The sequence below is a fragment of the Phalacrocorax aristotelis genome, chromosome W (genome assembly GCF_949628215.1).
Source record: "Phalacrocorax aristotelis chromosome W, bGulAri2.1, whole genome shotgun sequence".
Classification (NCBI taxonomy): domain Eukaryota; kingdom Metazoa; phylum Chordata; class Aves; order Suliformes; family Phalacrocoracidae; genus Phalacrocorax; species Phalacrocorax aristotelis.
In genome coordinates this window covers 25,490,320-25,518,209 of record NC_134310.1, presented here as the reverse complement: position 1 = coordinate 25,518,209, position 27,890 = coordinate 25,490,320, and the positions used below count along the sequence as shown (strand labels likewise).

Below are 27,890 nucleotides of genomic sequence, written 5' to 3'. Positions count from 1 at the left end.
ATCAGACTTGTTAATTTGGGATTTTGGCTTCTGTAAATTTTCATTTAAAAGGAGGAGGGGCTATGCTATGCTTTTTTTTAGTGACTTAAGTGGGCAAATTAGTAAATTTCTATATTCTTGTCTTTTGGGTGACTTTTCCAGGAAGTCTAAAACTTTTTTTTTTAATTAAGAAATAATAGTTGAAAATGCATGCATACAATTATTTAATATGGCTAACTGGGTTTTTTCCTTTTATCTTGCAGCAACGCACCTCTTGCTTTTTCCTCCAAAGTATGTTATATTAAGTTTCGTGAAGCATCAAGTGTTGGTGTGGCCCAGCATCTAACTAACACGGTTTTTATTGACAGAGCTTTGATAGTTGTGCCCTGCGCAGAAGGTTGGTATTTCAGACATTCTTGTGTAATGTTGGTCTTTGTCCTGTCTGCTAATTGTTTTAAGCTTTCTATGTAAGGAGGTGGTGCTCTGTTGTTTTATTTTATTGCTTTTGAAAAAAAAAGTCTTGAAACAAAATTGAAAATTGAATGAAGAAACCCAATTGTATAGATTTAATTGAAATTCAGCATTAGAAAAAAATCAGTTGATTTAAATTAGGATAATTCCGTTTTCCATAATTATTACATTTTTGGGGGGAAAAGAAGGTAAAATAATTCCCTTCAATATGGTTTGTGTTGGTAAGCTTATTCCCACACAAAGTTCTCACTGAAGTCAATGGAGCACTGGAAAGATTAGGCAATTTCCTAGCACCGATAACATGGCAGTTTGGATCTTAATGTATCGCCCTTGGTGCGGTAGGTTTTTTTTTTATTTTTTTTAAGATACTAATTATATTTTCCTTTTTTTTAGCCTGAATCCAAATTTTGTCTTGTAGACATGTGATATATGCATTTGACCATTTTGGATTAATCTAATCTAAAATATTTTTCATTGTGGTGATAACTTCTGTTTGAATATAAATGTTTGTCTGCTGGTTTAATTAAAAAAAAAGCAGTTTTCTTTTCTTGTTCCTGTGGAAAATTTTACTTTGTATGCAATAAAAAGGCTTTCTTATGCATACTGGTACTCTTTTTTGATTTTAGATATCTCTTTAAAAATGCTATCAGCTGTACAGAAATGCTTCTACTGTAAAATATTTTTATAACTCTTAATACAATAAAATGCTTGGTGAATACTAAATCTACAAGTGTTCCTTTAACTAGCTTTGAGGTCATGCTTTTACGGATGAGTTGAATACAAGGTTATTCTTATTAGTATACTGTCCGAGATCTGAATACAATTCTATGAGGCATGGCTCTACTGTAGGCAGATTGCTAGAGTTAGGCAGAGCCCCATTAACTTCATTGGGATCATTGTGGGAATTGAGTCTGCCTATTTGGATCTGGACTTTTTGCCTCTTTGGAGTGGAAACATTCCAGCTGGTGGAGTGAAGCTAACTTTACTTTGAACACGGTAGCTGTTTTGCCATGAACAACATTCTTTAGAATGATTGATCCATAAACTGCAGCAAGTCCAGAAATATCTCCTATTAACAGGACTCTTCTAATTGCAAGAGTCAGGTTTTGGTTCAAAAAATACTGTTGACTTCTTGGAGTTTGTTAACAGTAGTCCCAGAGTACCATTTTTTGGCATATTGGCCACATCATGATCTGGAGAGTATGAGATTAGTGCTGCTGTAATAATGGTCTGGGGTGTTCCTAGCAAACTCTGACAAATCTCCAAAATTACATAGACTCTAAAATGACCTACAATATACTGTCTGTTCTTGTAGCCTTGTTAATATGGGCATATTAACAAGTCTTTGTGAAGCCTAGATTTTTAGTTGCTTTTATGCTTTGTTTTGGGGGCTTTTTGGTTTTATTTTTGGAACTTGACTTGTTCTTAAACTACAAAGAAGATATTGCTGTATCCACCTGAAGTTTTGTAGAGGCTTTGGGTAGGCAAAATGTATCAGGCCAGAGTCTTTATTGAAAAATTGCCCTTAAATAATTGACTACAAATTCTTCAGGATCTTAGTTTTATGTGTCATTGAAAAGACCTTAACACTAGTTCAGTACTGCCAGAGAGGAAAGATTGCTGCCTAATGAATGAACAACACTTCCTGGTGTTTTTCTTGTGATGAGATCGCTGCCTGACGTGATATGGCAACAGGCAGGTAAAGCTATGTTTTCCTGGGTCTCTTGATGGTAGACAATGAGTGGAAGGAGAATGAAATCAAGGTTCTGAGAAATCTTGTTCCAACCCTGTTTGTAGCTGACTTATTAGGCGTTTGTGAGAAAATGTATTACAGAAAAATCGTCACTATTCTAGATCATTTTGAACTCCACAGAGATTTATGCATAATTAGGTGAACAAGTGATTGGGTTGTGAGGTCAAATTTTGTTTTAAAGTCAGAATGCTGTTTCCATGTAACTTTCTAACAGAATCACTAATTTTAATTTGTAAAGGTATGAATTCATATAGGTTTAACTTTGAGGAATTTATTCTGTGGAATAAGCATGGCTTTGGAGATCACAGCGCAACATTTTTTGATTCATTATGTATCATTGTTAACAGAGTCAGTGGATTGTATCACGAGCTTTAAAAGTAGCAATGGCTATATTCTACTGGAAGATTAAATTATATCCATGGCCAACAGTGCCAGTAATAAAACATTTCATGTGCTGCATCAAACATAGAAGAGAGGTAAAATGGAACTCTGAAAACTTGGTTTTAAAAACAGAATAAAATCTGCAATTTGGAGTGTATTTAAACAGTGGTAAATCAAGGGAGTATGATGAGGGAATCACTACACAATGAAAACAATATTAATTTTGTGACATTTAATAAACAATTTAACAAAAATGTAAATGAAGTAACATGGATTTGTGAAAATATTACTTTCTTTTGCGTGTATCAGTATGTTTTTCTTTAAACATTATACTTTGAGAATGCAAAGGCTGAAAGATAAACAAAGATGCCACCCTAATAATTCTAAATTTTATGTCCACATTGCCTAGTAAATGGATTTTGACTATTAATTTGGTTTTGTATGTTTTCTCTGTGTGATATTTGTGCATTATTAGATGACTAAACTGGCCAAGGCAGACCTGTTACACTTGCCTGAGTTAGGCATTGTTTGCCATGCCACTAAACCTGCCGCCAAGTGAAACCTTCATGGGGGAAATGAGATTGAAGTCTGGCCTGCTGAAGATGGACGCCCTGTCTCTGTTTTTATTTTCTTTTGCTTTCTTTCCTTTGTTTCTTTTATTTTTATTTTTTTCCTTTTTTGTTTTGTTCTGTTAAATCTCTTTTCCTTGTACTTGTGAACTGGTAATTCAGTTCTGAAAAAATGATGTTTTGTAAAGGGTTCACAGTGTTTCATTTTGAAGTTGACCTGGAGCTGCTTGTGGATGGTATACACAAAATTTAGAATATGTTTAACTAAGTTTTATGCTGTGAATTATGGATAAATTTGGTTTGGAATACATTTAAGCATCTAAATTCAACAGATGAGCACATTGTGTCAGACTGGAATAGTGAATGGAATAGTTTTAAAAATAGTTTTTAAAAATAATTTTAAAATGCAGTCTTTCATATGTTATGCTTCATGAGCATATCTTGGAAGAGGACAGTTGAAACTCTTACTTTCTAGATAAATTAACTTTACAAAGTAAAATCACGATCTTTGCTATTTTTCCTCTTCTCAGCAGAGTATTATTTTAAGGTTGCATAGTCTGTTTGAAAGAAAGCTTTCTATTTACGTCTAATAGGAAGAGTTTAAAAGAATTATTTCTGATATAGAACTTTCATGAATATTGAATGTCATGAAATATTTGTTTGCTTCTGATTAAACCTTGTTCCAGTGAGGTCAGTGGCAGTAAGATTTCATCCTTTTGTTTTTGTAGTTTTTTTAGAAAAAACTGTTTACCACTCATAAGTACAAATGCAGCCTGAGGTTTTGGTTGGAAAGTGTTATGTGAGGCACATTGGTTTTTAACACTGTTATTTGTGGGAAGATTGAAAAGTTCTGTGTGTATGTATGTGTGTATTGCACTTTTACATGCTCCAGTGGTGATTATTTATAGAAGAGTTTAAAAAAAACCCAAACAAAACTGTCATCTCACAATCTCAGAAGCCCTGGCAGCTCATGCTGGAGCAATTGAGAAGGTTCTCATCCCTAAATGATGTTTGTTTTTCTTTCTTGTGAAATGGAAGCCCTGAAACGGAAGTGCTGGACCAGGTGGTGTGTCTAGTCCTCAGGCATTGCTCTTCCCAGCAAGCTGCATTAGGACCAATTGGTTTCACTGGTAATGCACCAGGCTGTGAACTGCAGCTGGGAAGAGCTTTGCTTTGTGATCTCTGTTGGATTTAGCTGTGCCAGTTGAGTTAATTACCAGTAGTTGTAATATCTTTAATCTCTGCTGCTAAATCCAGTAAGAATCATGAATTGGATCACACAGAAATTATTTTATTTGTAAGTGTGTGTTTTCCATTGATTTAAAATAGTAGGAAAATAACAGTTCCTTTACGTTTCGAGTAGATGTGACCAGAAAGTATTTTTAAAACAAATATACTTACTTATTGCTGAAGCAGTTTTGGGGGCAGGGGAGGATTAACCATGTAGTTTCAGTACAAAGAGTAGGAAATTAATTTCTTCTGAGCACATGGAGAAGGATAAAAATACTGTGATCACTACCTGCTTAACACAGATGCTCCTGTTCAGCATTTAGAAAAATGGATTCTGGTATGGACTAGGTTGACTAGGGCTCTTAAGCCCTTTGGCACAAAAAAGTAACAATCATAACTGATATTTAGGACAGCTGTACATTTCTGAAGAAGCATAAGGTAACTCTAGGCAATGCAGAGCTAATCTACATATGCTTCCAGATTCCTTTGCAAAGCAAAGAATAAATAAATAAATGATCATAGAATCTGTAATTTACTAAACACTCATAAGCTTCTAAGGATGTGGTATAGATGTGGCGTATTTATTTTATCTGTTTTCCTTATTAGAAAACAAATATCTTTACCTCATTTCTATTCAGCTGTTAAATACCATGAGTTTAAAACCCGAAACAGTTATTCTTAAACTAAAGTGTCCTAATTTGTTATGTCATTACCCACATGCTTTGTTGTATCTTTGTGGGCTTGTATTACTTTTATAAATAAAATCATGGAGATAATATTCCAAAACTTAAAGGCTGTAACTTGTGAGGTTATTTGGCCTCACATATTAATTTGTTTTTCAAAACTTTTAAGAACAGGGAAGTAAATTTGCAAGATGCTTCAGGTTCTGGGGCTTTGGTTTTTTTTACCCACAACAATTTATTTTCTATAGAATTGTTAAAAAGTTTGACCTGATCTTAAAAACTGGAGGAGGATCTTTTGAAAAGAGTATCTCTGAAAATACAGGCAAATTTTCAGGATTCTGTCCGTAGAGATACGGATTCCTCATTCTTGAATAAAATAAACGAGCAGATCATTGTTTGTGGCATGGAACTGACCAACTAGATTTTTTTATTTAAAATAAAACATGATGTTGTTGAGGGACCAAATTATTCTGGAAATAATGCTGCTAACTTTATAATTTAGATATGCATGTTATTCATTTTTTGAACCGCTATAATAGTTTACTTAACTGAAAGTGTTCAGTGGATTCCTTAAGCAATGTTTGAGCAAATGAATAATTCCAGTTATTTCGGTAAGATGACCTATATGCTTAAAGTTTAGAATTGTATTTAAGTACCTTTCTGAACTTGACTCCCTGTCTGTTTAGTTATGTGCATAACTCAATTCCTGTTTAAAAGGGCGGTTAAGTGTATATTGAATTGGCTGTAAGTGCATACTTAAATTAGGCGTATGCACATTACTGACCAAGGATCTAAATTAGAATGCAGATGCACCACTTCAGGGGCCATTTCTGCCATTGGATTTACTTGAGCCATGTCTGTTGATCCTGTAGAAACATGTATGAGTATGGCTGTTCAGCATAAGGTCTGGTTCATCAGTCATTTGAAAACACTTAAGTATTTTGATTTTCAGAAGAACTGGTATATAATTGTATGCCTAATTTGCACGCACAGTTGCTGGAACTGTATGTTAGTTAGCTATATAGTAGGCAGGATGTGCAGCAAAGTACCTGATTCTCATGAGCAGTCAGGCAAATCAGGTACACCTGTTATTGCATGCCTGACTTCAAAATGAGACCTGTAAAGAGTGCTGAACATTGTGACAATGACTTATTCATGCATGTTTTTAAAAAAGCCCTGGAAGATGCAATTGCACAGTTAATTCTTAAGTGCTAATTTCCTATTTTTCCCCTTTAGATAGCAAAATCAAGTGTTTTGTTACATGTTAAGGAGCAAGGTGCCTCAAAACTTAACATAAATCTAAACAGGAGGCATGAGGAAAAAAAGAGTAGTTATCTTTTCTGTTCCACCCGTGCTACATATAAATTAATTTTCATTTAGATTTGTTTTGACCTTTGGTCATATCCAATTGTAACCCAGTCCTTGCTGCAGATCTGTAGAACAGGTTTGCAATGCTTTTGTCTTTTTATTTTTTTTATAGTATGATTCCTGTAGGGTTTATTGGAACTCATATAGCTAAAATAGCACAGTGTTTTGAAACTTATAATATATTTGTTTTTTGATAACAATATTTATATATCAATTTTTAAATCCTGAAGTTAGGGGTTTTATAGTTAAAACATACACAGTTTGAACCAAAGCAGTAAAAGCCACTGGCACAATATTTGTATATACCTTGACTTTTAAAACAATGTTTAAATAAAAACATTTACTTTATTAAAGTGCATGGGGTAATACCAAAGGGCTCAGTTGGATAGCATATATACAATTATGCCAGTAATTTTGAATAGATCATAGATACCTAGTATAATTATGAACTTCCTTTCTGTAGTTTTTCAGTTTAGTGTTTAATGTTTGTACCAGTTTAAATCCCTTTATTTCAAATTGAATACATATATTTAATTGTATTCATAATTAACTATTATCTTCTGATTTTTTTGAAGATTTTTTGGGGTTCATTTAGCAGTCTAATTGTAACTAATTTTGAATGAAACTTGTGTTTAGTTCAGATTAGATATTACTTAAACTTTTAGCATGATGGGGAATATAATATGGTTGAAATAGTAGGAAATACATATTTTAGGAAAATATAGCTTGCTTACCTGATCAGTTATGATGTTCTTCAATCTCAGTAAATTTAAAGCTAATTTATCAAATTTTCAGATAAATTGAGGTGACTTAGAATGTAAGACAGTACAAATCTGAATTTTTCTGCCCTCCCCATCTCCATTCCCAATTTTACTTATAATATGTCTTGTGTGGAGTCACAGTAGTCTTTATTTTATTTTTATTTATTTTTACATCAAAAGTAGGTAACATTAGGGGGGGAAAAAGCACACTAATTCCAGTTAGCACATACTCGGTTTGGGCTTGGGGTGGGGTTTTTTTTTTTTTTTTTTTAATACTGATTTGGTTATTTGCCATTTCTGGGGATTAAACTTTAAAAAATGTTCTTCTTTTCTGTATCTGATGTTCTGTGTGCTATTAGTGATGCAGCCAACACGAACGGTTGTCATGTGTAAAACAACTTTCGATCACCGTGAAAACACCGCCCTGGGAAAGCGTCCATGCTTGATATCGTTTGGTTCATGAACGTTAAGTTTCCAGTACAGGTGACCCATAGCTCAAAGTGTTAAATAATTGTGTACATTATTCAGTTTTAAAAATAATAATCCATTAATGAGATGGCTGGTCTTTGAAGTTTTGCTCACTTGCTTTTCCTAGTAGAGCAGGGTAAAAGGAAATACTTAAGTTTATATTTATTTCTTTGTAAGGATCTGGTAGATAGATTCCTTCTTATTTATTACTTTTTTAAATGCAAGGGTTAATTGTAAAATCATAGAAAGAGTAACATCTGTGTAGTGTTCCAGCTCTGTGTAATGCTTTCATTTGCTTCCTCAGGTAAAATCCCAGATGAAGCCAAAGCCCTTTCTCTATTGGCACCTGCTCCTACTCTGACAAGCCTGATGCCTGGTGCAGGGTTGCTTCCTATACCTACACCAACCCCTTTGACTACAGTAAGTAAAATTCAGTCCCTGTTTGATTTATGGTTTTCCTCTATACTCAGTAGCCTTTCTCTGTTCAGAAACATCCCCCCGTGGGATGGGGGAGAGAATCGGAAGAGCAAAAGCAAGAAAACTCATGGGTTGAGATAAGAACAGTTTCATAATTAAAATAAAACAGTAATAGTAATAATGGTAACGATAATGATTATGATGATGATGATGATGATAGCAATTACTATATCATGAAAAGGAAAATAACGAGAGAGAGAATGAAACCCGGGAGGGGAAAAACAAACAAGTGATGCAACTGCTCACCACTTACCCACTGATGCTGCCGGTCCCTGAGCTGCAGTCACTGATTCCCCTGGCCAACTCCCACCATTTAATATGCTGGGCATGACATCATATGATATGGAATATCCCTTTGGTCAGTTTGGATCAGCTGTCTTGGCTGTGCCCCCTCCCCTCCCGGCTTCTTGTGCACCCAGCAGAGCATGGGTAGCTAGAGAAGTCCTTGACTCTAGTACAAGCACTACCCAGCAACAACCAAAACATCTGTGTGTTATCTCAACATTGTTTTCACACTAAGTCCAAAGCACAGCACTGTGCCAGCTGCAGTGAAGGAAATTAACTCTATCCCAGCAAAAAATAGGACAGAGAACAATAAATAAATGAACACAGTATTTGAGGTGTGGCCTCACCAGTGCTGAGTAAAGGGGCACAACCGATTCCCTACTCCTGCTGGCCACACTATTCCTGATACAAGCCAGGATGCTGTTGGGTTTCTTGGCCACCTGGGCACACTGCTGGCTCATGTTCAGCTGGCTGTCGACCAACACCCCCAGGTCCTTTTCTGCTGGGCAGTTTTCCAGGCAGTCTTCCCCAAGCCTGTAGCGTTGCATGGGGTTGTTGTGACCCAAGTGCAGGACCCAGTTCTTGGCCTTGTTGAATCTCATACCACTGGCCTCTGCCCATGGATCCAGCCTGTCCAGATTCCTCTATAGGGTCTTCCTTCCCTCAAGCAGATCAACACTCCACCCCAACTTGGTATCGTCTGCAAACTTACTGAGGGTGCGCTCAATCCCCCCATCCAGATCATTTAGAAAGATATTAAACAGAACTGGTGTAATATCTGTGTTTAGATACATTTGTTTCTAAACTAACCTTCTAAGGTAAATTCACTTTGTGAATTTTATACATCTTTAATACATCTTTAATAAATTATCTGTGGATTTTAGAATATCAAAGAGTAAGTCAAGGTGTATAACTGTCTGTTCAGTAATAAAAGGCTCATTTCAAGTAAAGACCGAGTAGTTCTCTCGTTACATAAAGAAAATTTACTGGTGACTTGTTAGAAACTTTGTTTGCTGGAAAGGCAGTTGCTTGTTTTGGTGGAGAAAAAAATAAAACCAGGAACTCTGCAGACCAATTTAGTAGTGATTGTTAAGTCAGTTGTTTTTTTTTTTTAAATAGCATTCCCCAGGAGATATTTCAATCCCCAGTCCTAAAATTGAGAGTTATATTGTCCTCAATCTCTAGGAAGTGACTGTGTTTGTAGGGAAAGATCTTAGACTTAATATCATTTGCATTTCAACTGTAATTAATCTTGTCTTATGTGATGTTTGTTCAAAATGTACCTTATCTGTCCCTTTGATGGACTGATGTCTGTTATGGACCAAATTGGCCCTGGGCACTGCAAATTCCCATCTTTCCTTCTGGGCAAGGCCTCAGCAATTCCTCATCCACTTATACTACTTGTTGTGGCAAAAAATAAGAATATTAGCAGTGTTTGAAGACATCTTAATCAATTCAATTGACTGTAAGTTTTCTGATTGATGTACTGCGTCCCTGGCCAGACCTCTTTGATAAGGTGGTAACTGATAGCACACAGAAAATGTTAACTATAGAAGATTATTTATGGGTAGATTTTTATTCTTTAAAAAAAGTACTTGTTGGTTGACCGTGGCTGGGTGCCAGGTGCCCACCAAGTCGCTCTATCACTCCCACTGGACAGTGGAGAGAAAAATATGGTGAAAATCTTGTGGGTCGAGTTAAGGACAGGGAGATCACTCAGCAGTTACCGTCACAGGCAAAACAGACTTGACTAGGGGAAATGAATTTAATTTATTGCCAATTAACAAAGGAGTAGGATAATGAGAAATAAAACCAAATCTTAAAACACTTTTCCCCCTACCCCTCCCTTCTTCCTGGGCTTAACTTCACTCCTGATTTTCTCTACCTCCTCCACCCCCCAAGTGGTGCAAGGTCGATGGGGAATGGGGGTTGTGGTCAGTTCATCACATGTCTCTGCTGCTCCTTCTTCCTCACATTCTTCCCTTGCTCTAGCATGGGGCCCATCCCATGGGAGACAGGCCTCCACGAACTTTTCCAACATGGGTCCTTCCCATGGGCTGCAGTTCTTCACAAACTGTTCCAGTGTGGGTCCTTTCCACGGGGTGCAGTCCTTCAGGAAGAGACTGCTCCAGCATGGTTCGCTCATGGGGTCACAAGTCCTGCCAGCAAACCTGCTCCAGTGTGGGCTCTCCACAGGGTCACAGCTTTGTTCGGGCATGTTCACCTGCTCCTTTGTGGGGTCCTCCACAGGCTGCAGGTGGATATCTGCTCCACTGTGGACCTTCATGGGCTGCAGGGGCACAGCCTGCCTCACCATGGTCTTCACCAGGGGCTGCAGGAGAAGCTCTACTCTGGCACCTGGAGCACTTCCTGCTACTCCTTCTTCACTGACCTTGGTGTCTGCAGAGTGTTGTTTCTCTCACATATTCTCACTCCTCTCTTCCGGATGCTGTTGTGTAGCAGGTTTTTTTTTCCCCTTCTTAAATATGTTATCCCAGAGGCGCTACCACTGTCACTGACTGGCTCAGCCTTGGCCAGCGGTGGGGTCCATCTTGGAGCTGACTGGAACTGGCTCTGTCCAACATGGGGACAGCTTCTAGCAGCTTCTCACAGAAGCCACCCCTGTAGCCCCCTCCTCCGCTACTGAAACCTTGCCATGTAAACCTAATACAGTACTTAGCTGGGACCTTACAGTTTAAAGTCTTGCCTATATTCATTAGATTTATTTTTATAGAAATGCACAGAGGGAGCAAAGTATTAACAAGTGCCGTATCTCCCACCAGTGCTTGGTTGAAAGCATATTTTATTTTTGTGTTTTCCAGCTTGGTGTTTCACTTGGCACTTTGGGGGCTATACCAGCAGCAGCATTGGACTCTAATATTGCAGCACTGGGAGAAATACCACAGCCACCAATTATGGGGAATGTGGACCCATCCAAAATTGATGAAATCAGAAGAACAGTCTATGTTGGAAACTTGAATTCACAGGTAGCTTTTTTTGTTGTTGTTGGCAATAATAATGGAAGATGCACAATTGTAATTCATTAATTATAATCTTACATGTCAAGAGTTTTTGTTAGTTGATGCCAATAGGAATTTAAACAACAAAAAACTTTTTGGTTACTTGTGATATTTCAAAATTAGTATGCTCTTTTGCCAATCAGATCAGACCAGACTGGAATTCATTCTAGCAGGATACCAGAGAAATCACACTGTAGCTGAATTCAAGAAACGTACTTATGATTGTATGTGTTGATCAAATGTCCATCTGGGTTGTGTTAGCTGAACAGTGCTGCAAAAGTCATGACATTATGGTAGCTGTCCCCCTGAACACTGTGCAGTTGCTCAAGTACAGTAAGAAGGAATGATTTGTCCTAGTGGAAGTTGCAAAATTAGCTTAAATACCTTTGAGTTTCTCTGACAGGAAAGTTAGGTCTTTCAGAAATTTGTTTTTTTCAGCAATTGATTGAATTCCGTGAAAAACAATTTGCTATTGACTGATGGCAATATAACTATTTGATTTTGGGGTTTTTTATTTTGACTGCCAAAGTAGCTACTAGAGTGTAAAAGTTCTGTTGATCACAATAAAATAAAACAAGCTGGAAGCTAGTAGAAAACCAGATAAAAGTGAAGTCTTGTAATACTGTTGTTTTTTTTTTTAAATTGATCACAGTTCATAATGAGTAGCTTAGACATAGTTGTATAAGGAAATTCCTCATCAGTTATTTCAAATGAGTTGCCTGAAAAGTGCAAAATCATGTGTAAGTGCTTTTTTTTAACCTAGTTGTAGGACTTCAGGGCTTGTGGTTGCACTATTTTAAATTGTTTTATATTATTTAGATTAATGGAGGAAAAAATATCTCTCTCTCTTAAAGTGTAATGTTACCAAATTCATATCACCTGTGTAATAACGGTGAGATGTCTTTCCAAAATCTGTAGCTCTTAGATTACCTGATATGTTGGATAAGTGGTTTTCATTATATATTTTACTTCAGCTGAGCTCTTTGACTTTTTCTAGACTACAACAGCAGATCAGCTGCTTGAATTCTTTAAGCAAGTTGGAGAAGTCAAATTTGTGCGAATGGCAGGTGATGAGACACAACCAACACGATTTGCTTTTGTGGAATTTGCAGACCAAAATTCTGTACCTCGAGCTCTTGCCTTTAATGGAGTTATGTTTGGAGACAGGCCACTGAAGTAAGAAATTAATTATCTATATGAATATTTGTCATGGTTTAGTCCCAGTCAGCAACCAAGCACCATGCAGCCGCTTGCTCACTCCCCCTTGGTGGGATGGGGGAGAGAATCGGAAGACTAAAAGTGAGAAAACTCTTGTGTTGAGATAAAGACAGTTTAATAATTAGAATAAGCAAAAGCTGCATGCAGAAGCAAAGCAAAAGAAGGAATTCATTCACTACTTCCCACGGGCAGGCAGGTGTTCAGCCATCTCCAGGAAAGCAGGGCTCCATCATGCATAATGGTTACTTGGGAAGACAAACACCATCACTCCAAATGTCCCCCCCTTCCTCCTTCTTCCCCCAGCTTTATATACTGAGCATGATGTCATATGGTATGGAATATCCCATTGGTCAGTTTGGGTAAGCTGTCCTGGCTGTGTCCCCTCCCAGCTTCTTGTGCACCCGGCAGAGCACAGGGAGCTGAAAAAAGTCCTTGACCAGTGTAACTGCTACTTAGCAACAACTAAAACATCTCCACATTATCACCACTGTTTCCAGCAAAAATCCAAAACAGCCCCATACTAGCTACTACGAAGAAATTTAACTATCCCAGCTGAAACCAGGACAATATTGAATGAGAGATTTCTTAGTATCCTTATACATCTGTGACTCTGATGTGCAGGAACCTGCTGTGATGAATATTTTTTTAAATATAAGGACCTATTGTTAGTAAACTGGAACACTTTTACAAACTCTAATTTCAAGGTTGGGCATAACTTTCTCCAAGAAGAATATTTTCATTAAAAAAGAATTGTCTCAGACTTATGTTTACACACAGAATACACAGAATCATATAGGTTGGAAAAGGCCTTTAAGATCATTGGGTCCAGCTGTAAACCTAACACTGCCAGTTCACCACCAAACCATGTCCTTAAGCACCACATCTACACACCTTTGAAATACCTCCAGGGATGGTGACTCAACCACTTCCCTGGGCAGCCTGTTCCAATGCTTGATAACCCTTTCAGTGAAGTAATATTTCCTAATATCCAGTCTAAACCTCCCCTGGCGCAGCTTGAGGCCATTTCCTCTCATCCCATGACTTGTTACTTGGGAGAAGAGACCAACACCCACCTCACTACAACCTCCTTTCAGGTAGTTGTAGAGAGCGATAAGGTCTCCCCTCAGCCTCCTCCAGACTAAACAACCCCAGTTCCCTCAACCTCTCCTCATAAGACTTGTTCTCCAGACCCCTTCACCAGCTTCACTGCCCTTCTTTGGACACACTCCAGCACCTCGATGTCCTTCTTGTAGTGAGGGGCCCAAAACTGAACACAGTATTTGAGGTGCAGTCTCAGCAGTGCTGAGTACAGGGGCACAACCACTTCCCTGGTCCTGCTGGCCACACTATTCCTGATACAAGCCAGGATGCTGTTGGGTTTCTTGGCCACCTGGGCACACTGCTGGCTCATGTTCAGGCAGCTGTCAACCAGCACCCCCAGGTCCTTTTCTGCCAGGCAGCTCTCCAGCCACTCTTCCCCAGGCCTGTAGCGTTGCATGGGGTTGTTGTGACCCAAGTGCAGGACCCGGTACTTGGCCTTGTTAACCCTCATACAATTGGCCTCAGCCCATGGATCCAGCCTGTCCAGGTCCCTCTGTAGGGCCTTCCTGCCCTCCAGCGGAACGACACTTCCACCCAGCTTGGTGTCATCTGCAAACTTACTGAGGGTGCACTCGATCCCCTCATCCAGATCATTGATGAAGATATTAAATAGACTGGCCCCAATACTGAGCCCTGGGGAACACTGCTCGTGACTGGCTGCCAACTGGTTTTAACTCCATTCACCACCATTTCTTGGGCCTGTCCAGCCAGACAGTTTTTTACCCAGCGAAGAGTATGCCCATCCAAGCCATGAGCAGCCAGTTTTTCCAGGAGGATGCTGTGGGGAAATGGTGTCTAAGGCTTTACTGAAGTCCAGGTAGACAATGTCCGCAGCCTTTCACTCATCTGCTAAGCGGGTCACCTGGTCATAGGAGATCAGGTTAGTCAAGCAGGACCTGCCTTTCATGAAACCATGCTGACTGGGCCCGATCACTTGGCTATCCTGTATGTGCTGTGAGATGGGACTCAGGATGATCTGCTCCATAACCTTCCCTGGTACTGAGGTCAGGCTGACTGGCCTGTAGTTCCCTGGATCTTTCTTCCGGCCCTTCTTGTAGATGGGCATCACGTTTGCTAACCTCCAGTCAACTGGGATCTCCCCAGTTATCCAGGACTGCTGGTAAATGATGGAAAGTGGCTTGGTGAGCACTTCTGCCAGCTCCCTCAGTACCCTTGGGTGGATCCCATCTGGCCTCATAGACTTCTGAGTGTCCAGGTGGTGTAGCATGTCACTAACAATTTCCCCCTGGATTATGGGGGCTTCATTCTGCTCCTTGTCTTTCAGCTCAGTGGGCTGGGTACCCAGAGAACAATATGGATGGCATCGAGTAAAATATTTCTACATTTAATCTTGAGTTAGTGAAAGCTATAACAGTGAGAGAATCTGCAATGTCCTTGGTACTAATTAAGCTTTATATATGATGGGTAGGTAATTAGTAGGCCTTAATGTAGAGATTTGATTTGAAATAAACAGATTTCTAGACTTCTATTACAAAATATTTTAATACAGAAATATTGTGCTGCATTTTTTTAAAAGTGGTAAGATTTGAAAGCAATAAAAGGCAGACATTTCAGATACTTAGAACAGATGAGTGTTAGGAAAAAACTAGTTTTGCTGAACTTTGAAGTTTTTAGTCATACATAGAAGTTAAGATGTTTTCTTTTCTTATTTGTTTTTAATTTTCCCTTTTCAAGTGTTTGGGAGTTAAAGTTTAATTTTTCCTTAATTTAGAATAAATCACTCCAATAATGCAATAGTGAAGCCTCCTGAAATGACACCACAAGCTGCTGCCAAGGAACTGGAAGAAGTGATGAAGAGAGTAAGGGAAGCCCAGTCTTTCATATCTGCTGCTATTGAGCCAGGTAGGTATATTATCTTCATTACTTAACAGACATGTTCTGTGTGTACCTTGGCACATGCTTTAAAGAGCACTTTCAGACACAGGAAAAGGGTACTCAAAGGTGAACAACATGTGTGGGGAAAAGAAAACAAAACAATCAAAATTGTCTTCATGCAATAAAGCAGTGGAATGAAGCTGACTTTATTTCATCATATCTTATTTTCAGATACATGCTCATTGAATGTTTTCAAAAATATGAAATCAATATTAAATTAATACTTAATGTTGGTGCTTTCAAAGTTCGAAGTGCTTACAAACTTAAAAAAAATGCTTTATATTTTGTTTTGTTCTCTAGCACCCATTAATGCCATAGTTTCATTATGAGAGGGAGCTAGCATGCTGCTGAAAGCAGCATTATGCGTTCCTTCAGCAGGTTAGTTTTGTCACTGTGCTATGCTCTTTTTTGTGCTGGCTCAAGACTATGTGCATCATCGTAGCAAATGGCATCAGAAAATGAATCTGGGATAAAACTTAACATATTGTAATGGACCTTTTTTTCATCCAGATTGGTTCCCTGATCCCTGTTAACACTGAAATGCCACGCCAAGGAGGAAGGTGTTGGTGGGCTGAGTGGTTAGACAGACATTTCAGTGCTGATTTATGCTGACTTAAACTGATCGCAAAAACACAGCATAAAAAATTCTTAACTCGTTAAACCTGCAGTTGAAATCCTCCTTTTTCTTATCATCAGCAAGATTTTGTCATTCTTAGTAAGAAACCCAGACATTGACTTATGTAGGTTAGATAGTGGAGGGTCTTGAGGTATGGGTTTGGTTTTTTTGTGTGGGGGTGTGCGTGGGGGTATTTTCTATTGTTTTTTAGGGTTGGGAGAAAAATATTTCTAACATTTCCTCAGTATTAAGCAGCAGAATAATAATATTTTAGAGTCTGAACCAAAGTCTGCTGAGGTCACTGGTGAACTGTCTGTTGACTTCCTGGCCTTTGGATGAAACTTTTCACCCCCTTCTCTCCATCACTTCCTCCCCCAAAACAGCGTTTGAGGAACAGAATTTCCATATTTGTACAGGTTGGAATATCTAAAAGTATACAAAGTACTAATTATTATTATTATTATTTATATTTTATGCTTGTTTTCAAATTTATGCCCTCTAAATTTACTCTGTTCTTCTGAGGTTATTAAAAAACCCCCCACAGTTCTATTACATAATATACCGGAGGAGAACATGTTGTAATCTCGTGCATTGCGGCAGCAACATAAATCCTGTTCCTAACAGAGCCAGCTGTTTATGATTACCTGGTTTATGTGTAATGCTGCAGGATGGTTGCACTCAACAAGTATATGCAATGACTTTCTTGGATGTTTCTGAAGGATATTTATAAGGAAGGAAGATGTGCAAAGCATAGGCCCCTTGCACTATATGTGTGGTACATTCCACTTGTGCCAGATTGTTAACTGGGCTCTTTAAGTGTTCTGAGCTTACACTGCAAAGTGGTTTTTCCCTCTCAGAGTCTGGAAAGAACAGTGAAAGAAAAGGTGGTCGATCTCGTTCCCATTCTCGTTCAGAATCCAGGTCTAGCTCAAAGTCCCGATCTAGAAGGAAAAGATCACACTCAAAACACAGGTATGTATTTTATTTTGGACTAAGAGATCATACTGGGGGCTTTTTGGTGTGGGGTTTTGTCATGGTTTTGGCTGGGATAGAATTAATTTTCTTCAGTGTAGCTGGCATAGTGCTGTGCTTTGGACTTAGTATGAAAACAATGTTGATAACACACAGATGTTTTGGTTGTTGCTAAGTAGTGCTTATACTAGTCAAGGACTTTTCCAACCTCATGCTCTGCCGGGTGCACAAGAAGCCGGGAGGGGAGGGAGCACAGCCAAGACAGCTGATCCAAACTGGCCAAAGGGATATCCCATATCATATGACATCATGCCCAGTATATTAACTGGGGGGAGTTGGCCAGGGGAGGAGCGATCGTGGCTTGGGGACCAGCGGTGTCAGTCGGCGGGTGGTGAGCAGTTGCATCACTTGTTTGGTCGTGTCTGTCCCCCCCATATGATTATTGTTAGTATTGTTATTACTGTTTTATTTTAATTATTAAACTGTTCTTATCTCAACCCACGAATTTTATTACTTTGGCCCTTCTGATTCTGTCCCTCATCCCACTGGGGTGGGGGGTGTGAGTGAGTGGCTGTGTGGTGCTTAGTTGCTGACATTTCTTACTAAGTTATGAGACAAGTATCCCTGTAGAGAAGATTAGTAACTTACACTGACCAGATCGGAGTAACTAGGAACTTTGTCTCTGAACAGATACTCTTTCCCTCTAAATGCTAAATGTTTTCAGGATTACTTTCAGGTAAAACACACTTCTGTGGTTTCATGGCACATTTTGTGCCATCTAGCATAATTTCATTTTGTGACCTCTGTATTTTAAAAAGAAATAGTTATCTGTGTTTTGTGGATGGAACATTTAGTTTCCTGTTAACGCTCTGAACAGATAGGCTGGCTGGTTTTGCTAGTAGAATGTTCCTGCTGTCCTGAACTTCTAAACATCTAGGTAACAAATACAGTATTTTTATTTACCGTACTGTAAATGTAAAGCTATATTTTTTAAAAGCCAGAAGAAAAAGGCTTTTGGGGCAGTTTTTCATTCTTCAGAGTTTGTTTGCTTTGCGAATTTGTTCATTTCTGAAACAGGCTTCAAAATATAGGAGGAAATAAAATTACTAGATCACACTTAAAGTTTACCCAATAAGATTTTTTTCCAAGAATGACACAGTCTTGCTATGTGAGACCTACAAATGCTTCCTGAAATGGTTCCATGTCAGGAATGTCTTCTGATCATTTAGATATATTAAGTATCAAAAAAAAAAACAACAAAACTCAACCCCAAAAAACAAAAACCAAGCACCAACAAAACAAAAAACAAAAAATCCCCAAACAAACCAAAAACCTCAAAATGTATTTGATAGCTTACACTTTAAAAAGGCAAGTGTTGTCAGTGTTGCAGCAGCAGCACTGGTTGCATTCTTTCATCCATTGTCTTTTAACAGGGCAACTAGAGTTCTTTTACATGCAGAAAAGCTGGCCAGAGGGACACACCACATAAGTTATACTACCAAACAAATATGATCTATGTGCAGGCTTCAGTTTTGTAATAGTGTTACACTGTACATGTCTTCTAATGACATCAAAACATTGGATACCTTTTTAATGCAAGAAGAATAATTTGTTCAGTTCCTTATTGCTTGCTTCTCTTTTGTTTCTCTAACTCAGGACATAACTGAAAAACAGTCTTTGTTTTGTGTAACAGTGCAGTAATCTCAGTGCTATTTTGTACTGACACAAACCAAATTGATTTTTAGAAGATAAATTTGATTTTTTTTTAGTTGCAGAAAACCTGTTCTTTAAACAGTTGTTGATAGTTATATATATATATATTTTAATGATTTTGCCACTGTTACTGTCAGTTTTGAAAACATGCTGAAAAAAGGCCAGTCTGATCTGTTGAGGCAACTCCATCCCTAAGAATAAACTGTCCTTACCACTTATTTGGATTAAATTTTAATTAATTTTCCCTGTAATTAGTTTATATTTCTGCACTGATATGTGGAGCAAAGCTGTAGATAAAAATTATTGCCTCTCCTCTCCTCTTGGTACATCTTACTCTGTGTATCTTGAGTTGCAGAAGACAGGTGGAGCTGGTATTTTTTGTATCCCCCTGTTCTTCAGGATTTATTAATATACATGAATTTCTGTCATTGGTAAATTTAACTTCATCGTACCGTAACCTCTCAGGCAAAGTATTGAATGATATGTTCTTTTGAAACTTAATATTCAAATTCAGCTTTTTATTTTTGTTTTCCTAGGGAATATGACCTTCCAAATATAGGGAATATTTGGGGAAAAAAAGAGTATAATAATTTTTAAAAGTCTTGGTTTTTTAGTCAAATCTAAAACTATACTATATATGTTTATCAGAAGACTTTAATTGGATTTGTATTAGAGTATCTGCACATTATTTGCATTCCTTATTTATTGTATGGTAAATGCTCACTCCTTTTCTTGAGAACTCTTATAATTGAAATCCATGCTAACATATCCTTTCAACTGAAAAGGTAACTTGGAAAAGGTAACTTGACTAAATGCTGAAACACAGATAGTGGGGTTCTTTTTTTTTTTTTTTTTAAAAAATTCAATTAAATTGTAAGGCTGGAGATCAAAGAGGTCAGTTAAAGCCATCTTTCTTCATTGACCAAGACTGCAATAAGTGACTGGGCCTGGAAAAGAAGAAAAATGTAACTGATTATATTTTATGCACTTGATTTACTAAGAGCAGCTATCCTAATAAGATACGAATTTATATTTTCTGGGATATTTGTGGAAGTTATGAAATATTAGTGTTACTTAAATAGTGCATTGTTTCAAAGGAGAGCATGTGCACCTGGTGAAGCTTAAAGCATCCATATTTACAAAAATATTGGTAGGCAGTATATTACTGAGGTGAAACTCCCTATATAATTTTATGTAGATGTATTGGGTTTGCGTGGCAAGGATTTGGTAGTGGGGGGTTACAGGGGTGGCTTCTGTGAGAAGATGCCAGAAGCTTCCCCCATGTCCAATAGAGCCAGTGCCAGCCAGCTCTAAGACACAGCCACTGCTGGCCAAGGCTGAGCCAGTCAGCAATGGTGGTAGTGCCTCTGGGATAACATATTTAAGAAGGGGGAGCAAAAAACACTGCACAACATCAGCTGGAAGAGAGGAGTGAGAACATGTAAGAGAGACAACTCTGCAGACACCAAGGTCAGTGAAGAAGGAGTGGGAGGAGGTGTTCCAGGCACCAGAGCAGAGATTCCCCTGCAGCCCGTGGTGAAGACCATGGTGAGGCAGGCTGTTCCCCTGCAGCCCATGGAGGTCCACAGTGGAGCAGATATCCACCTGCAGCCTGTGGAGGACCCCACAAAGGAGCATGTGAATGCCTGAAGGAGGCTGTGACCCTGTGGAGACCCCGCAGTGGAGCAGGCTCCTGGCGGGACCTGTGGCCCTGTGGAGAGAGGAGCCCATGCTGGAGCAGGTTTGCTGGCAGGACTTGTGACCCTGTGGGGTACCCAGACTGGAGCAGTCTGTTCGTGAAGGACTGCACCCCGTGGAAGGGACCCATGCTGGAGCAGTTCATGAACTGCAGCCCATGAGAAGGACCCACACTGGAGCAGGTTTGTGGAGGACTGTCTCCCATGGGTGGGACCCCACGCTGGAGCAGGGGAAGAGTGTGAGGAGTCCTCCCCCTGAGAAGGAAGGAGCGGCAGTGACAACGTGTGATGAACTGACCACAAACCCCATTCCCTGTACCCCTGCGCTGCTGAGGGGGAGGAGTTAGAGAAAATCGGGAGTGAAGTTGAGCCCTGGAGGAATGGAGGGGTGGGGGGAAGGTGTTTTAAGATTTAGTTTTTATTTTCTCATTACCTAACTCTGATTTGATTGGTAATTAATTAAACTAATTTCCCCAAGTCGACTCTGTTCTGTTTTGCCCGTGACAGTAATTGCTGAGTGATCTCCCTGTCCTTATCTCAACCCACGAGCCTTTCATTATATTTTCTCTCCCCCTGTCCTCCTGAGGAGGGGAAGTGATAGAATGGCTTTGGTGGGCACCTCGTGTGCAACCAGGGTCAAACCACCGCAGTCCTTTTTGGTGCCTGATGTGGAGCATGAGGAATTCAAGATAGGATAGTAATTGGGAGAAGCAACAGGCAAAACATGGGCTGAACAAAGCTAGAGTGTGAAAAGTGGAATGGTCGTGGGGAATTTCTGTTATAATTGTGGTGAAGGGACGAGGGGTGGATTGTGTGTAAATTGTCCACTTTGGTTCGGTGCTGTGATGATGTTATTTTGATTTTCATGTGGGGAATTATTTTTTTGTTGATGTGAGTGAAGTTTGGGAAGACTGTGATGAGTGTGCATTTTAATGATAATTCTTAAGTATGTGATTCACAGAGGTGAGGGGTGGAATGTATTGGGTTTGCATGGTAAGGTTTGGGTAGCAGGGGGGCTGCAGGGGTGGCTTCAGTGAGGAGCTACTAGAAGCTTCCTCCATGTCTGATAGAGCCAATACCAGCCGGCTCCAAGACGGATGGACCCGCTGCTGGCCAAGGCCGAGCCGATCAGTGATGGTGGTAGCACCTCTGGGATAACATATTTAAGAAGGGGGAGGGAACCCCAAACTGCGCCATTGCAGCTGGAGAGAGGAGGGAAAACACGTGAGAGAAACAACTCTGCAGACACCAAGGTCAGTGAAGAAGGAGTGGGAGGAGGTGCTCCAGGCACCAACCAGAGCAGAGATTCCCCTGCAGCCTGTGGTGAAGGCCACGTTGAGGCAGACTGTCCCCCTGCAGCCCATGAAGGTCCACGGTGAAGCAGATATCCACCTGCAGCCCATGGAGGACCCCACGCTGGAGCAGGTGGATGTGCCGAAAGGAGGCTGTGACCCTGTGGAAACCCCGCAGTGGAGCAGGCTCCTGGCAGGACCTGTGGACCCATGGAGAGAGTAGCCTGCACTGGAGCAGGTTTGCTGGCAGGACTTGTGACCTCATGGGGGACCCATGCCACAGCAGTCTGTTCCTGAAGGACTGCACCCTGTGGAAAGGACCCACTTTGGAGAAGTTCGTGGAAGCCTGTCTCCTTTGGGAGGGACCCCATGCTGGAGCAGGGGAAGAGCGTGAGTGGGAAGGAGCAGCAGAGATGACGTGTGATGAACTGACCACAACCCCCATTCCCCGTACCCCTGTGCCACTTGGGGGGAGGAGGTAGAGAAATCAGGAGTGAAGTTGAGCCCAGGAAGAAGGGAGGGGTAGGGGGAATGTGTTTTAAGATTTGGTTTTATTTTCTTATTACCCTACTCTGATTTGATTTGTAATAAACTAATCTCAAGTTGAGTCCATTTTGCCTGTGATAGTAATTGTTGAATGATCTCTCCCTGTCCTTATCTTGACCCATGAGCTTTTCATTATATTTTCTCTCCCCTGTTCAGCTGAGGAGGGGGAGTGATAGAGTGGCTTTGCTGGGCACCTGGCACCCAATCAGGGTCAACCCATCACAGTAGTGAGGCAAGATTTATGTGGGTTTCTTCCCTTCTTGGTTAACATAAGTTTTATGAAATTTCAATAATAAAGTTTTTTTCTTCTGGCGTTGTTCATATAGAAGTAGATCTGGCAACAGATCGCTTTCAAGACACAAGGACAGATGCAAGTCCAGAAGTCCCCTGAAAAAACGGTCTAGATCTAGGGAAAGGCGGAAATCAAGAAGTCGCTCTCATTCTCGGTGAGTTCCATTCCTAAGAAATAATACTGTTGTTCTTAGCACACAGTACAAAGTTTTTTGAAAAGTCTAATAAACATTTTAGGTGATGGCAAAGGATGGAATCTCTAAATGCTTTAGCCTGTCCCTGGGGTTTGTTTGTGGGACAGAATAATAGAAAGTAAATTTTTATGCTGAGTGTACTGGTGTTGGCTGGGATATAGTTAATTTTCTTCATAGTAACTCACATGGTGCCTACGGGGGTTAAACCACAGTACTGAGGTACCTAAACTTTGATACCAAAATCTGGTCTACATTTATACCAATATGCAAACTGATTGAAAATAGGTAACTTTAATTGTTAGACTTTAACCAACTGATTAGGTATGTTCCATGTAGCCTGTGCAATGCACAAAAAAGTGGATAATGCTTCTTCAGTCTGTATCTGTTGAGAAGGTTGGGTTCAGGCTGAACTTGATCCCACATTCTGAGAATATGTGTAAAGTTTTTGAGCATGAGCTTTTATTTTTGCCTTTGGCTATTTCATATTGGCCATACACTGCTGTAGGCAGAAATGCATACGTCTGTTATGTGGCATATTTACATTTCAGGATCTAATACATCTATATTTTGCCTAGTCTATTAAGTCTGATTATCTAATTATTGAACTGTGAAATTCCAACAAGTTAATTCCTTCATCTCCTTGAGTGATAATGTAGTTTTCTGAGGGATGAAATAGTGAATATTCACAAAACAAAAACGCCTATGAGAGTAGCTTCATGAATAGAAGCCTTGGTACTTTTCTTCCTTCTTCATGTCTGTAATTCCCCTGACTCATTTAAAGGGAGCTTCATACTTAGGTTGTGCAGTTGTCTCTTGTTTTCTGAGGGGAGAAGTTTTATGGGAAAGAGGACTGCAGATCCGTGGACCTCGGTGGGAACAGTTAGGAGTAGGCTACGTAGCTGGGCTTCGTTGATGGATCCTTTTGATTATCTGTTGCTGTTTTCTGTAGCTTTTTGAGATATCTGCTCACCGGAAGGGGCAAGTCTAATGAAATCTCTGTGATAAATAACTGGAAGGTACTTCTTGGGTCATTGTGAGACCCCTTGCTATTGCAGGGATTGTGTGCTGTTTCATCTTTATGATCTTACATTCCTTCTGTGAGACATCTAAAGAGGTATTTGCCAAAACCCGATGGGAACCAAAGTCTTCAGGTCACAGACCATGAAACAAGCCTACTATTTATTAGTAGTCAAACACTTGTTCCAATGAAGAAAGGTGGGGGCTGTGTGCAGGGCCTTTCATGTCTGAAGGAGTCTCTTTGAGAATCTTTAAAAATCCTAGAATAGGTACCAATACCAATAGAAACAGCAACATCTGTCAGTCTGGTTCTCTTGGATATGAAAAGGTCTGCTGATCAACTTCTTCTCTTGTGCTTTCTCCTCTTTCTCTCTCTGCACATTTGCTCATTTTCACATGTCCTGGAGGCAGGTCTAGGAGTTGTGTGTCTCTTTGCTAGAAAGGAAAGATGGTTCGGAGTCTCGTGCTTTCAAATAATCCTTTACCAAAACATAATCTTCCAGCCAAAGATGTGATCTAATACATTTTTATTTGGCTTGACTACTAGAACGTCTATTGGAATTTTCCTCACTGTTTTTATGAACATGTATCATTCTGCCTATCCCAAAGAAGCTGACTTGTTCTGCTACCTTGCTTGTTTTTAATGTCTTACAATTTTTTCAATAATTTTCAAATTCCTAATGATATTACAGATGATTGAATTGTCTTGGTTGAGTTTTGACCTTACATTTGTCTTTTGAGGGAATTTGGTGAAATTTTATCCCTGTTTATTTGTTTCTGTGTATTAATTGATGTTGGACTTCCAAGCAGTTCCAGGATATTTATGTGAAAGAACACTGTAGAATAGACTTCTGTCCAGTCAGCTGTCATTATTCATGTGGGGGTGGTTAATCTGCAGTCAATTTTACGTGGACACACTTTTAGTAAAGAATGGATTTACAAATTGTAGAGTTTGTCTCACTCCTGACAAAATGTAGAAAATTTATGTATGTATAGTAACATAGCTGTGAGGTGAAAAGGCATATTTTTTCAAAGTGTAACAACATAACTTTGAAGATCACAGTTTGATTTGATTTTGGCCCCCCCTTCGCCTATTTGGTTTCAAAATTTTTCCTAGCAATATAGCCTCTCCATCCACGGGTGTCATGGTTTTAGCTGGGATAGAGTTAATTTTCTTCACTGTAGCTGGCATAGTGCTGTGCTTTGGACTTATTATGAAAACAATGTTGATAACACACATGTTTTAGTTGTTGCTGGGTAGTGCTTATACTAGTCAAGGCCTTTTCTAGCTTCCCATGCTCTGCCAGGTGCAGAAGAAGCCGGGAGGGGAGGGGGCACAGCTAAGAGAGCGGATCCAAACTGGCCAAAGGGAGATTCCATATCATGTAACGTCATGCCCAGTATGTTTACTGGGAGGAGCTGGCCAGGGGAGGGAGGCAGCAATCGTGGCTTGGGGACCGGCAGCATTGGTCAGCAGGTAGTGAGCAGTTGTATCGTTTGTGTTTTTGTTTTTTTCCCTTTTTCCCTTTTCCTCTTTATTATATTATCATTATTGTTATTACTATAATAATAATTATTATAATTATTATCTTATTTTAATTATTAAACTGTTCTTATCTCAACCCACAAATTTTTTTTTGCTTTTGCTCTTCCAATTCTCTCCCCCATCCCACAGGGGTGGGGGGAGTGACTGAGCGGCTGCATGCTGTTTAGTTGCCGACTGGGGCTGAACCACGACAATGGTAAACAGGGGTGGAGGGGTGGATAATTAAAATCTTGAATAATTACTATTTTTCAACAGAAACACATATTTCCTCTTGGACAATTAATGTATGCTAAAGAGTTATCTGTAATTTTTATTGGAAAGTTCAAAGATGAATTGATGGATTTGTGTTTGGCTTTTCACAGGGAGAAGAAAAGAGACAAAGAAAAGGCCAAAGAGAGGGAGAAAGAGAGAGACCGAGACAAAGAGAAGGAGAGAGACCGGGACAGAGACAAAGAAGGGGAAAGAGAGCGTGATAAAGAGAGAAACAGGGATAAAGACAAGGAGAAGGACCAGGAGAGAGAGAAAGAGCGAAACAAAGATCGAGAGAGAGTCAGAGACAAGGATAAGGACAAAGATGAGGACAGGGAAAAGGACAAAGATAAGGAGAAGGAAAAAGACAGGGAAGAGGTAAACCAGAACAAGGAAAAAGATGATGTTGAGAAAGAGGCGGAGAAGGACAGAGAGAAGATGAAGGACAAGGAGGGAGATAAGGACAAAGTAGGGGACAAAGAGAAGAACAGAGACAAAGAAAATGAAAAAGATGAGGATAAGGAGAAGAAGGAGCGAGAAAGAGAAAGAGAGAGAGATGATAAAAAGAAGAAAGAGAAGAGATTCAGAACACCCCCAAGAAGCTATAGCTCTTCAAGAAGATCTCGTAGCTCCAGCAGGTTTGTTTAGAATTTTTTCATGTTTCTTCGGTTTTGTCAGAACAGTGACACACCATGAAAAATGCACATCATAATTTTTATATATCAATATCACCATGTCACTTATTAATTCAATTTGTATTCTTTCTGTTTTGTAGATTTCCCTATAAAGTAAAATTTATTACAAAGAGCTCTGTATGATGCTTGATAGAAAATAATTTCTTGTTGGGCAGCTGGTGCTTGCCTTTCACATAACTGTATAGTATAGTCCTTGAGAACAGTAAGTAGATGGTTCTTACGCCATTTCTCTGTGTTGGAATCATCCAAAAGTTACAATAGAGGGACATGAAACATCATCTTTGTCCTGATGAAAGTTTGAGTCACTGTTACATACTTTCTTGGTTACTTACATACTGTACAGTGTTGGTCTATAGAGCAATTTGTTGGGCTTACAAACAGTTGGGTGGTAGTATTTGCCACTTGGCTACCTTAAAGATGGTGAATAATGAATTTTCTTGGCTGGATGGCTGAACAGCATGAAGCAAGCATGTCACTTGGCTGGCTAGCTATTCAGAAAGTGAATGTATCTCATTTGGAAGATAAGGATACTTTGTTTAGCTGGTTAGATGGCCCAGAAACAAGTAAAAAATAACATTCCTTAACCATGCTGATAGTAAACAGGAAAGCAGTCAAGGTTAATCTAGCTGTTGTTTTTGCCTCTGAGGGAGGGTAAACTGGGTGAAAGTCTGGATAAATTCAGTACAGGAAAAGGAGGCTGTGAGATTGATTATAAGCTCTGTAAGTGGACTAATTCAGGCATATTCTAAAAGCATTGCAGCAAACTTAAGTTCAGAAACTTTGGTGGAAAAACTATTTTCTGAATACTGCAGCAATTACAGAGTTCAGTAATATCACATGTCAAATTTAGATCCCAAATTTTATCTGTTGCCTTCAGAGAATGAAATGCTTGATGAATTGGGAAAAGTTCTACATATTATAATCACTTCCCTGGACAAAAGCAAAACTCCATAGCCCTAAAAATTCAGGAGTTCATAGTTCATATAATGCAGAAAAGCCTGTAATGGTTTTTAAACATTCTGTTTGGGTTATATGAAATGTCCATGTTGTTTTAGAGGTTTATGGGCAAAATACTGTGGCTTCTTTAAGCATATGCAGGCTCCTATTTTAATGCATTGTTAACATTATTTCATGGGTTGAATATCTGCACAGAGTAGAGATAGTTCTGTCAACTTTGAAAACATAACATATGCTGCCTGTATGCCTCAGGAGTGTTAAATTAGATAAGTAATTGTGGTGGGTTGATGCTGGCTGGATGCCAGGGCCCACGAAGCCACTCTATCACTCCCCCTTCTCAGCTGGAGAGGGAGAGAGAAAATATAATGAAAGGCTCGGGGGTCAAGACAAGGACAGGGAGATCACTCAGCAATTACTGTCATGGGCAAAACAGACTCAACTTAGA

General features: G+C 39.5%; 1 protein-coding gene across 4 annotated transcripts in view; it reads left to right on the top strand.

Annotated features, from left to right (window-relative positions):
* LOC142049447 (uncharacterized) overlaps window positions 1-27,890 on the top strand; it is a 57,339-nt gene that overhangs the window by 10,084 nt on the left and 19,365 nt on the right. The window contains exons 2-10 of one of the 4 annotated variants that reach the window (XM_075077181.1): window positions 243-376; window positions 7,555-7,678; window positions 7,968-8,083; window positions 11,248-11,412; window positions 12,443-12,621; window positions 15,497-15,627; window positions 17,134-17,248; window positions 22,823-22,942; window positions 25,907-26,431. In XM_075077181.1, the coding sequence (XP_074933282.1) occupies window positions 8,033-8,083; window positions 11,248-11,412; window positions 12,443-12,621; window positions 15,497-15,627; window positions 17,134-17,248; window positions 22,823-22,942; window positions 25,907-26,431 (1,286 nt within the window). In that variant the 5' untranslated portion in view covers window positions 243-376; window positions 7,555-7,678; window positions 7,968-8,032. Of the gene's footprint in view, window positions 1-242; window positions 377-3,059; window positions 7,679-7,967; window positions 8,084-11,247; window positions 11,413-12,442; window positions 12,622-15,496; window positions 15,628-17,133; window positions 17,249-22,822; window positions 22,943-25,906; window positions 26,432-27,890 lie in introns of those variants that run through there. The other 3 variants (XM_075077182.1, XM_075077180.1, XM_075077179.1) reach the window with 3 other exon arrangements.